At 41.6% G+C, this 12,281-nt stretch overlaps 2 protein-coding genes across 2 annotated transcripts; one reads left to right on the forward strand and one right to left on the reverse strand.

Moving 5' to 3' along the window:
- Positions 1-336: 336 nt before the first annotated feature.
- Positions 337-3,768, reverse strand: LOC307034304 (cis-aconitate decarboxylase-like; the record flags this gene model as incomplete). The annotated part of the gene is made up of 6 exons (XM_079673074.1): positions 3,701-3,768; positions 3,209-3,263; positions 2,911-3,098; positions 2,491-2,583; positions 1,993-2,195; positions 337-1,261 (listed from the first exon to the last, which is right to left on the reverse strand). Exons 1-6 carry the CDS (start codon positions 3,716-3,718, stop codon positions 337-339), a joined length of 1,482 nt encoding a protein of 493 aa, XP_079529200.1. The 5' UTR covers positions 3,719-3,768.
- Positions 3,769-4,040: 272 nt separating this feature from the next.
- LOC307034300 (uncharacterized protein) lies at positions 4,041-8,863 on the forward strand. The gene is made up of 11 exons (XM_079673070.1): positions 4,041-4,150; positions 4,860-5,048; positions 5,212-6,726; positions 6,813-6,905; positions 6,995-7,099; positions 7,234-7,343; positions 7,461-7,652; positions 7,762-7,924; positions 8,009-8,174; positions 8,304-8,398; positions 8,504-8,863. Exons 2-11 carry the CDS (start codon positions 4,892-4,894, stop codon positions 8,587-8,589), a joined length of 2,682 nt encoding a protein of 893 aa, XP_079529196.1. The 5' UTR covers positions 4,041-4,150; positions 4,860-4,891; the 3' UTR covers positions 8,590-8,863.
- Positions 8,864-12,281: the final 3,418 nt, after the last annotated feature.

A 12,281-nucleotide genomic window follows, 5' to 3' on the forward strand; every position in this document is an offset into this window, starting at 1 on the left:
AGCATTTAGCTATTATCCCCCGACACTCTGGAACAAACTACCCAAATCATACAGTAGAATCACATAATTCAGCATACATAATTGTACATTTCATAAATATGTTTTGACATGGCTCAAGAGATATGTCAGTATTTGTCATTACGGGTGTTACAGAATCATAGTGTACAACATAGTGGCCTTTTCACCATCACCAATTACATAAGGGAAACAAGTTACATTTTCCAGCCTGGATTTGGGCAAATATGTCAAATACATTTTACAAAAAAGATCTTTGCTAAATGTATTTTATATATTTTTGCACACAATCATTTCTATTTCAATGTCATTGCATGTTTCTCATTGCAGCTGTGAGAGAAGGTCCCTGCAGTCCCCAAGTGTGTCCAGCCCCCCCACCACATCAATCAGCCCCTCCACCTGCTCTGAGTGAAGCACCGCCCCCGCGTTGTTTCTGAACTTCTTCCTCAGGCTCTCATTGGTCAACGGGTTACGCCAGTGACCGTAGAACGTGTCACAGCGTCCCTTCAGAATTTCTCCCTCAACAAGTGTAACCTGGACCTCCCCATACATTCTGTTGAAATTAGCAGGGTTGTCATGGGGATGCTCCACGCGAACACGACTCAGCAGAGCGAGGAGGTCTGGGCGCCTCAGAGCAGCCAGAGTGAAGGACTGCACGGTCACTTCGCCATCCAGGAGAGCGCTGCAAGCGTTGAATTGGAAGGAGTGGCGTGCCTCATGCTCAGATTCGGGGAATGGCCTGTTGATGTACTTTGATTTGGGGACTCTGAGCAGGATGTCTTGGACTTGAGATGGGGAGACAGTGCCAGGGCCCAACCCCACGAGAAGCTTATGGACCGAGGCGGCAGCATCTGCTACCCAGTGCATCCCCAGATGGGCCGGGAAGCGCTTGAAGCCCATGTCCTGCTCCTCTAGCAGGAACACATGGCCGTCATTGGGGGATTCTAAAGGCTCAGGCACATAGTCTTCATAAAAGGCATCGAAGCCGGCCACACCAGCAACAGCATCGAGGACCAGAGGACTTGCCTTGAGGCCCCGGGAGGCCAGCAAAGCAGCCTCCAACCCCAAACGTGAGGCATTACCGATATGGAGGGGTTTGGACTGAGTGGCAGCATTAGCCATTGGAGCTCCAGAGAGAGAAGCAGCTATAGCCAAGGCATGACTGCACTGGGAGTGATCTAGAGACAAGAGGCGAGCACAGGCGGCTGCACTCCCCATGGTCCCCACAACGCTTGGAGGGTGAAACCTGGTGATAAGGGAGAAAGAAACTGTGTTAAGACCATTTTTACTTGGGACAGAACATTTCAAATTGGTGTTTTTCATCATTATGTTTGCGTAAAGGTGCCTGTTTGTTAGAATCTGCTACACTTTCCAAAGACTTTCCACATTCAAAGAGCTTATTTCAGGAAAATGGTTCAAAGCCATTTTAGTATTTGACAAACAAGTAAATAGTGTGTTGGGTGATTTGACTTGGTGTACACATTTGCCAAAAGGAGTCCTCCTGTGCAATATCTCCAACACATGGCTAATTGTGGTAACACTACCCACAGAGGCTCTGCTGTCCTTGATATGAACATGACAACCAGCCTTTCACAGCTCATTGACACCACTAAGAGGCTTCCCATTACACTGCACGAACCTCCTTGTAAACCACACTGCAGGGATCTGCAGAATCAAATATGGGGCTCTTTAGACTCATGTGGATATTTGTTCTTCGCGTAAAGTAAAAATTCCAAATACTCAATAAGATGGCTTTAGATCGTTAAAATCTTCACTGTAAGAACCAGTAAGTACAAACCTTCATAAATGTTTTTATAACCCTAAGTTTGTTTGTGTTTTTGTTCTTGTTTTGTTTGTAGACCTTACTCGTAATGTAAAGCGTCTTTGGGTCTAGAAAAGCGCTATATAAATCCCATTTATTATTATTATTAATAACATTATCTTTGACTAATTTGACCCACTCCCTGAGGCGCTCACCTCTTAGGGATGTTGTGGGCCTCATGAGAGAACCTCATCAATCTGCCCTGGATCTCAATGCCGACGTTGAATGCCAGCAGGAAGTCAGGGCCACTGGGTTTGCTGTTAGGCATCATGTCACTGAGTGCTAACACAGCAGGGAGGACCGCTCCTGAGGGGTGAGTGGCAGGGTGCCAAGTATCATCAAAGTCCATGGAGTGAGTCTGCATCACACAAAAAACAAACAGATTTAATTCAAATGAAAATGGACTGTTTAACTACCGTTTTTAATGAAAATATACAACTAAAAGTAACTGCTGCAGAAATGAACTGACATACTGATGCTGCTTAAAGTGTGAAAGCCAAGCAATGTTTGCTGACAAAATGCTGGACATTTTGACAGAAGGGTAATGTGGGGTCAAGTCAGTATTTTCATCAACCCATCTTTCGATTGGATGCACAGATGGTTTTAGTGCATCTGACAATTGTAACCCATCTGTTCCTCCTGTTTGTACTCACAGCCACTCCATTGACGAAAGCAGCCAGTGTGGGGGAGAGCCTGCTGCCTCTGCGTCCGTAAACAGAGCTGATGTCATCAGGAGCATACATGTGCTGGAGCGGGAAACACAGAGACAGGTAAACACAGGGAGTTGTCACAAGGACATTTTTGATACAACAGTTGTGTGCTCAAGTCCAACACAGACATTTGGAGAAAAAGGTCACCATGCATAAATAAACCCCTCTCCTGTTAATCACGATATATGACGAACTTCAGTCTAATAATAACCTGTTTGTTTTTTTAAACCCATCTGATCTGTCCACGCAGCACTTGCACTGACTTGCGACTACTGTTTGCCAAAGGTCAATAATTGCTTTCATCTGTCTTATTGCTTCATATCAGATAATACCTTCAGGTTATTTCTATTTACTTTGTCTCACCTGGCAGTGCTGCAGGGCCAATTCAAACACGTCTGTAGTGCTGCCAATGAGGCCAACTCCGATGCTGTCAAGCACCATTCTTTTGCTGCGGTGAAGCACCAGTGATGACAAGTGCTGCGGCTTGACTTCACTGATGAACCTCCCATAGCTGGCTGTGACTGTGTCTTCAGGGTCCGGGCGCTTCAAGACTGCAGGGAGAAAGAGAAAGGATATTATAGGTCAGGAGTAAGTACAGAGGTCTTTTTGTGTTCAGACCATACAGTCTATGGTTCAGACAAAGAGATGTAGTTAAGTTTACCTTCTACTGCAGACTTATGCAGCCCCCTGACAGCCCACACTGGCCGAATGGTTTTCTGCAGGAACAAGGGAACATAAAATCCTTACTGACACCTGTAAACCACTAAGTGTGACAATAATTGTTTTAATATCTCAGATTCATTACCGTCAGTGAGCACACGCACAATGATTTTCTGCCAGACTCTAGTTTAATTAAATCAGCTATTTGTGGATATTGGCATCCTTATAATGAAAATAACTCAGCCTGTGTGCCTCTTTTGAAAAAGCTATTGTGCTGGGTGTCGTACAGTGTGTGTAATCTGCTCAGGTTAATTCTCCCTTAACAAGAACAAAAACACCTAGTGCAAGCTTTATCAGTTTAGAGCTGACTGGATTAAAATGAATATTTTAAGGACACCCAACAATCTAATTGAGTTACTCAAGCCTTAGAAATATGTATGACTATCTAGATGTTCTATTAATAAGAAATATGCTTATATCTTTAAATCTGTACCTGTAATGTGGAGATCATGGCGTCAGTCAGCTGTTTCTCTCTCGTTGCTCTTTGCAGTCAAAAGGTTGTTCAGATGATGCTGATGCTTCTTGGGTTCAGAAGGTACCTTCCTTATATAGTCCCAGCCTCACAATGGCTTCTAATGCTGACCTGGAAAAAACAGGGATGGGCAAATCTATAACAACACCTAATGGTTTAATGGAATTTCCATGGTGGTCATCACCATCATCATCCTCAATATCGTCATAACCAGGATGGTCTTCCTGGGTAGAAGAGGAGGAAGGAGTGGTACTTCATTGTCTAAGATGAAGAGCAGTGATGTCACCTCTCAGGTTGCAAACTTCAAGTTGGGGAATTTTCATGAACTCCTCCTACAAACTGGAGGACTTATTTATTGAATCCCTGCTTCAGAACAACTCAGCAGCTCCTCTGTCTGCGTATCTTCACCAGGTAACACTTTATTTGTAATTGCTGTATTACTAGCTAGTAGAAACAGTTTATTGCATGTAATACAATGCCAACTATAAAGTGATGGTGATAACAAGATTGACACAGGGTGAAAAGCTGCCATTAGATGAAATATATAATACAACGTTAAATTGTTTTTGAAAGTATTTTACCATAGACTACTCAAAATGAAACTGAAAAAATACAAGACATAACGAAACCAGAATCTGTGTTTTGGTAGATTTCAGTAACTCTAATCTAAAGTGTAATTTATACAATGTTAAATTGTGACATGCTTATTTTGAGTCATTGGAGTATTTAAGTTGGATTTAAAAATAATGAATTTGGAAAAAGAAAAAAATATTCCTTGTGTGCATACTTATGACAGGGCGGGCGGGGGGTAAAGACTCTGATGTTTCTGTAAATGTTTAGGGAGATGAAAGTGAGTAAGCACTTGACTTACGTTACATTTTAAGACATAACCGTTTGTTATTTGTGTTCAACTAAATATTTATGGTACATGATAATATTTATTTGAGTCTTTTTAAGTTTTTTACTACTCTAGTTTAGCAAATCAATTGTTACAGTAAATCGAGATTAAAACAAAATTCTCAGTTTATGTTTCAGGCAAGTCCTGCGTTTGGTATTGCACAACATATTAAGTCAATGGAAATTGTTCATTCACTTATGGATGTGTTGTCTGTGTGATTAGTTTCTTTGACTCAGCTTGAAAACAAAGACCTGATGGCGTCACCAGATGGATTTCCAGCCAGTTTCTATGGAGAACCAGGAGTGTTGGGCATGTTATCCAATGGGATCAGTGCATTCCTCGTTCTTCTGCAGAACTTCCACACAGCACACACTGGCACTGCACCAGCCGGGGTGGAAAACATCCTAGCAGGTTGAAATTGTTTTAAATATATTTACATTTACTGATGTTGTTGTAAATTGAGTTATTTTTACATGATCTTTGACACAAAATGTTCCTTTGAGATTTGATACATTTGTATCTCATCCATCGGATACAATTGTCTTAGTAATTCCAATTTTACATTTCTTTGTAGGTGTCCATCTCATCCTGATTGGTGGTGTATGCCAACTAGTTGCAGGAATGCTTTCCTTTAGAAAATACGATCATCTGAGCGGCACTGCCTTTTTTGGCTACGCTGCACTTTGGGGCAGTTATGGTGCCACCAGAATCTACTTTGGTGCCTCAACTCAAACCCCAACAATAATACCTTTGCCTGCTCAAATTATGAACAATTTGTCCCTGTCCACTAATATGACGAGCAACATGTCTCTGACCGCCACCATGGTGATCCCAGTTTGCCATGTATGCCTGTCCATAAAGGAGACAGCCATTGCTGGTCTGGTCCCCTACATCCTTTTGTCCTTTCTCCTCGCCTTCTGCTCTGCCACAGTCAACTACATCATGCCTTTTGTTTTCGGGGCCATCACAGCCACCTTAGTCTTCGAAGCAGTGGGTCTGGTAGCGAGCTCCTGGGCTCTCGTAGTCTCTGGGGTTCTGGAGTTCCTTATTCTGATTTTTGCCATCTATGGTTCAGCTGCACTGCTTGGAAAAGGTCTGACTCAACGTCTAGTCCTCAAAGGCTTTGGTACCCCTCTCTTTAATGTCCTCCTGCTCGGGACCACCAACTCAGGTAGCGCCCAGAAAATTGGCCAAGAGAAGAAGAAAAACACAAAATATGCTGAGCCGATGGCCTTGGGTTTTTTCTGTGACACTGTAGCGCCCTTCATCTTTGCTTTCTACAGCTTTGGGTATATGAAGTCTTTTGATGTTGGAGTGGCATGGGTCTCAATCATCACATTTGCCCAGCTGTTCTCCAGCTATTACGCCCATCTGCGCCAAGACTGCTACCACACCACTAAGTTTGGTCTTCATGCCACATATTGGCTGATCAAGGCTTGGGATGAGTTTGTGCTTTCTGCTATGGTTTTGGAGGACGGCAAAGTGGCCTCAGGGAGGGAAGCAATGGTGGGGGACTGGTTCTTTGTGATGGCAGGCGTGGTGCTCTGCGTGGGAAGCCTCAACACAGACGTCCTGGAGCTGATCCACAACATGCTGTTTGTCCTGCTCACGCTCTCAACAATCCCCCAGATTGCTCTCCAGGGATACTACATCTTCTTTGGTGTAGCTTGCTCCCTGTTCACCGCAGCCTCCCTGTATTGTACCTTCTCGCGTCTCATCAACTCCATAGCAGAGAAGTCTCTGATCCCTGTGGGACCCCAGCCCATCTCCTCTGAGATGTTGAAGAAGGCTCTCATGTGCTGCAGGGCTAATCAGGGAGACCAGGAGGCGCTGGCCCAAACTGACCAGGGATCAGACGCCCTGTTCTACATTTCTAATGGGGTTGCAGCTCTCTCAGCTCTTCATGCACGTTCTTCCAGTTTGAATCCTGCCTTCCTTCATCTGACTGTCCCCTGGGTCCTGATCTCTGGAGCCATCATCCAGGCCTATGTCAGCCGGCTGCAGGTCACAGGAGGGGGTCGTTTTGGTTCAGTCATTCCAACCATCTACGTAGCAGTATGGGCAACCTGGACCTGGTTTAGGTTTGCAGGTATGTCATGACAAACATGTGTTTAAAAGAAAACTTGTTGTGGCTGAATTACACACAATCTGATCCCACGTTTTTTTTTTTTCTAGGCAACCTGCTTCAGCTCTCCGCAGAGGCAGCATACGGTTTCACAGCAGGAGCCATTGCTCTCCTGGTCATTAACGCTTTCCTTATGCTCATTGGTAGGGTCAAGGATTCTATTTTAAGAGAGTTTGGAGATTTAATTAGTTTGTTTTTTAGCTTTTTTTCATGTTTATATTGTCCATGTCAGCTGCCTATAGGAACCTGGTTTTGCTGTTTCTAACATCAGTCATGCAGGTCGTTCTTGTCTGTTTCCTGCTTTCCACTCTGCAACGACTTCCATATGAATTAGAAAGTAAGTATAGACAAAGCTTCATTTTGAGATGAACGTCCCTTTTTTAAATATAGATAAAGGCCTGAATTCAAATCAAATCTGTCAAATCAAATCCATATTGTTATTAAAACATGTTGACAACCTCTTCTTTACAGTTGCCATGCTTGCACTTTTTTCAATAATTTGTATATATGGGGCTCTGGCGTCACTGGTGAACTGCATCTTCTCACATAGACTTCTGCCTATGGGCCCTCCCTTGATAAAGGTAACCAATTAAGATGCTATTTTTACATTTGTTGCTAATTCTACATCGTCTGTAATATTCTATCCAATGTATTCCATGAATATTCCATATTATCCCTAACTCTTTGGCCTTCCTTAGGAGAAAGTGAGGAGGGAGTCTGTTCCAGAGCTGCCCTGTCCTGTTGCTTATTCTCGACTCACCAGCAGCCTCATGAAGATCGCTGGCCTTCTGGAGGAAGGAGGAGTGTGCGGTGTTCCCACAGACACTGTGTATGCTCTGGCTGCCTCCTGCAAGAACCCCCGAGCTATTGAGAACATCTACAATATTAAAGTAAGAATGCTTGTAGTTGCTATCATTTTAAAGTGTAATCTGAAATCATTAAATCCACATTTTGCTTTAATGTGAAACTCATCAACCTTTTTTCTGTGTCTTCCTCAAGGACAGACCAGCAGAGAAGCCCATCTGCATTTGCATCTCTGATGTGGAGCAGCTGGTGGCAGCCAAGCCTCCCTTCAGCCCTCTGCTCTGGGAGTTTATGAGGAATGTGTATCCAGGAGGCATCAGCTGCATCGTCAGCAAAGGAGACTGGCTCTTCAAACTAGGTAAACAGTTTAACAGCTGCTTTACTGGACCCATTTAACAAGTCTTCCATCAATTGTCAGCTCACCTCAATGTATCTTGTGTAGGAGTTGGACCAGCTTATGACCGTGTTGGCACTAAGGACAGCATCATGATCCGAGTCCCTGACCACACAGTGACCGGCCACCTATGTGATATCACCGGACCCCTTGCTATTACATCAGCCAATCCCAGCGGAGAGCCAGACAGCACCCACCACACCATGGTCATCAAGTCAGTGTCTATCCTCTGAATGTCCTTTTACAGCAGTTGAATCCCGAGAGACAAAATGTGTCGTGATTGAATATTCTTAATGGACGGACATTGACCCACATTCTTTCTACTATCTTTTTTTTGCCACAGTCGACTGGGACATAAGCTCCAAGGGGTTCTGTGTGATGGGGACTCAAATGAAGTTGTTGCTTCTACTGTGGTCAACTGCCTCAAAATTGATGAAGGTAAAATGCAAGAGAAACCCCATTATGTTTCTCTCTTTTCTGTGTGTTTCACTGGCACTATCTAATCCAAGCCTATGTTTTACTTTTTATTTTACACTTACACAGGAACCATCACCATTGTGAGGGAAGGTTGTGTCCCTGCAGTCAAAGTCCATCAGATCTTCGAACGAGTGAAAAGCACTATGGTGTGATTCTCTTGCACTCAATTTCTCCCCTTCATGACTGATACCCCATAAGGTTGGCTTGTTTAGCTCCCTATTTCCCTTCTACAATCTCAGGGCGGCTTTATAAGTAACAGCTTACATGTTGTGTGTGTGCAAATGTTAGAATAAAATAACCTTTTGTAGTTCACAATGCTCTTGATAGATACTTGACATTCTCAGCAAAGACCTTGGGAAAGATACTGTTTCTTTGCTGTATCTGCTGAACTTTTTATTTACTTTATAACACAATACAACATATATTTATGGATCTACCTTTGTAAATGTTTGGTAATTATGTAAATATGTATTTCTACATTTAAATTATCCATTATGTTGACATGAGTTTTGTTGAATAGAAAAATTACCGGTTACTGTATGTATCTAAGCTAACGGTGGAAACAATTAATGTGACTGAAGTTGTGTACTGTTTGTGTAAATAATAATAAAAACAATTACATCACTATAATATACAGTAACTTTTAATTGATTCATTTCTTAACACATGTGGTATAGCATGTAGGCATGAAGGACATGGGGATCAGTAGTTTACAAATGATGTGCTTTAATTTTGAATAAAGTCATGTTTTGGACTATAACTGATGCATTCAATTCAATATATATTAAAGAAATATTTTTAAAGACATTGGCAAAAACTTGAAAAATCAGTATCTATTGCTGCATTGTTTCAACAGGCAAAGACATTTCTTCACAGTTGGTAACTCGATTTGTAATATAGTTTAGTGCAAAATCACTTAAAAAATTGATAATCTCCTACAGGTTATACAACAACATTTAATTTAAAACATGTGCTTTGAAAATGTTTTGTGAAAGGTTCTTTTTGAAAATATTCAATACCTCCACAGTGAATTGCTTCTAAAAAGCCCTTCACACATTAATGGTCTCCTTTTGGTTATAATACACCAACAAGTTAGGAAAAACTCCTTTTGAATATTTACTGTGGAAAATGTTAAAGGGGACCTATTTTACAAAATCTAACATAAACATGTTTCCCATCTGTGTGAAGAGATTCTGAACATTTCAGGAAAAAACGTTCGGTCACTTTTTTGTCATACTGATATTCTGAACAATCTGCTGTAGGCTATTTTTATTATATGTACATCACTTTGGCTCGACCAAAAATCGTTTATAAATGTGCTAAATAAATAAAACTTGATTTGATTTGATTTTTGTGCTGATCCATTTATGGGGCGAAGCCTGCGAACTAGTTCAGGCAGTCAACCCGAGCACCAATCATACATTGACACGTGACACACCTCGTCCCTCTTACAACCAACAACCATCCAGTCGTTGATTTGTTCAATGCACTTACTCAGTGTTTGAATTGGAGCATAGTCTCCTGAGGCCTGTACTACGAAGCAGGATTTTCGCTTAGCGGCCTAACTTCAGGGAAAACTTGGGGTTTCCGGTCCTACAACGCTGGTTCTCTTCTTAGCGGGATAGATCTCCATGGTAACTTATGCTGAGCGGATAGCCTGGTCCGGAGCAGGTTAGGTTGCAGGCTAAGAGATCAACTCAGTGAAAGCACTGCCTGCTGACCAATCAGAGCTCCGTGTGCAGAGTTTAAAACGATCAAGTTATATTACAGGAGAAAGGAAATACAGAAAAACTGCCGTTGCAGGAAAGACGGCCAGCAAAAATCAACTGACTGTGTGAACGTGAACATTAATAGAATATCACCTCCCATCTTCAGAGCAATCTGACTATTATAACATTAGCGTTAAGAAAAATTACTTAAATATCTGCCACAACATAAGTAACCGGAACAAAGTAACATTAAGTACAGTCCGCGACACTGTGAGTGCAGACGTCGAAGTGTCCCATTATCATTCATATCATATCATAATGTATCATATATTTCCTTTTCTGAGTCAGCTTACATATTGTATGCAGAAGTATAATTTTAAGCAACACATTAAGTTGACGAAACACTCAAGTCAAATGTAATTAAAGTCAGATTGTGTCTTAGACGGGACACATGTCATATTTGTCAACTCAGGTGTGTATTTACCTATGGAAACAACGTTTTTGCCTAAACCAATTGAGAACTGTTGCCGAAACTCCCACCCAGTTTTCTAGTCGGTCTAGTCATATATTGTGGTCAACAGTGTTAAACGCAGCACTGAGATCTAATAATACTAACACTGAAGTTCTGCCACTGTCTGTGTTTAAGTGGATGTCATTGAAGACTTTTACAAGAGCAGTCTCAGTGCTGTGGTTTGGACGAAAGCGTGATTGGAACACATCGAAACAGTTATTTAAATGCAAGAAATTACCCAATTGTTGAAAAACAACTTTTTCAATGATTTTACCTAGAAATGGGAGGTTTGATATGGGCCTGTAATTGTTCATTACTGACGCATCTAGATTATTCTTTTTTAAGAGCGGTTTAATGACTGCAGTTTTCAGGGCCTCTGGAAAAACAGCTGAGTGAAGAGACTTGTTTACTATATGAAGTAGATCTGAGGCCATACAATGAAAAACATTTTAGAAAAATCCTGTTTGAATAATATCAAGGCAGCAGGAGGAGGATTTCAGATGTTGTATAATGTCCTCTAGGTTTTTATCATTAATCAGATGGAATTGTGTCATGGTGTTTGAATTGATTTTAGGTGGAAACAGGGACAACACATTTGCTGTACCTGATACAGAGGCACTGACTGCTTGTCTGATTTTCTCAATTTTGTCAGTGAAGAAGGCAAATTCATTGTAGTGGATAGAAATTCAGAGGCTACTGACACTGGGGGGTTTGTTAGTCTATCGACAGTAGCAAATAATGCGTTGTTTATGTTTTTGGTAATGATGGCAGAGAAGAAAGACTGTCGTGCATTTTTCAATTCCAAATTATAAAGGCCAAGTCTCTCTTTATAGATTTCAAAATGAACCTGGAGATTTGTTTTTCGCCATCTACGTTCAGCTTTTCGACACTCTCTTTTTTCTGTTTTCACGGTCATGGCCTTTCTCCATGGAGATATTTTCTTGCCAGAGACTTCCTTTATCTTAGTTGGAGCAATGGCATCTATAACATTTTAAAGTTTTGAATTAAAATGATCTACTAGCTCATTTACTGAGATGTTAGCAGGGGCAAGTGTGGAAGAAAAATTGTGAGTAAACATTTCCCTAGTAGTTTCAGTTAAATATCGCTTTGTGGTTACCTCTTTTTGAACATTTTTGTGAACAGATATAGAGCTCTCAAAGAAAACATAGGAATGATGGAGTGTGCCCCTTATTGTGCGTGGGCTCCGTCACATGCTGAGTCAGTCCATAGTTATCAAGAACACAAAACAGTTATTTAGATTCGATAAGAACAGCCGCACTGTTATTTAGTTCAATCCAAGTTTCCGTTAAAAACATAAAATCGAGATTGTGCTCAGTGATAAAATCATTGATTAAAAATATTTTAGATGTATTAAAGCTAGTTTAAGTTTGTTAAATACACTATCAGTCATATTTGTTGTGACAAGCTGCGGCTGACATGGAATCACTGCTAAATTTGATAAACTCACACAAACGTTTGAGCGCTTCCTGTTTCTAAGCTGATTCACCGCTCTTAATCTATTACCTATCAACACATATATCGGCAAAGCTACTGGCAGGCAGGGCCCCGGCATGTCCTGGAAAGAGGTGAGAGTGCCATACGCCCTTGAGCCTGGACCCAGCAC

This window comes from Notothenia rossii (assembly GCF_949606895.1).
Source record: "Notothenia rossii genome assembly, chromosome: 3".
In the NCBI taxonomy this organism is placed as follows: Eukaryota; Metazoa; Chordata; class Actinopteri; order Perciformes; family Nototheniidae; genus Notothenia; species Notothenia rossii.

What these genes read in the sequence shown, in the direction of transcription:
- LOC307034300 (XM_079673070.1), top strand. Translation starts at nt 4,892, where the DNA reads ATGGCGTCACCAGATGGATTTCCAGCCAGTTTCTATGGAGAACCAGGA. An exon ending in GACCTGGTTTAGGTTTGCAG is followed by an intron (nt 6,727 to 6,812) that starts GTATGTCATGAC and finishes TTTTTTTTCTAG; the next exon opens with GCAACCTGCTTCAGCTCTCC. An exon ending in ACTTCCATATGAATTAGAAA is followed by an intron (nt 7,100 to 7,233) that starts GTAAGTATAGAC and finishes TCTTCTTTACAG; the next exon opens with TTGCCATGCTTGCACTTTTT.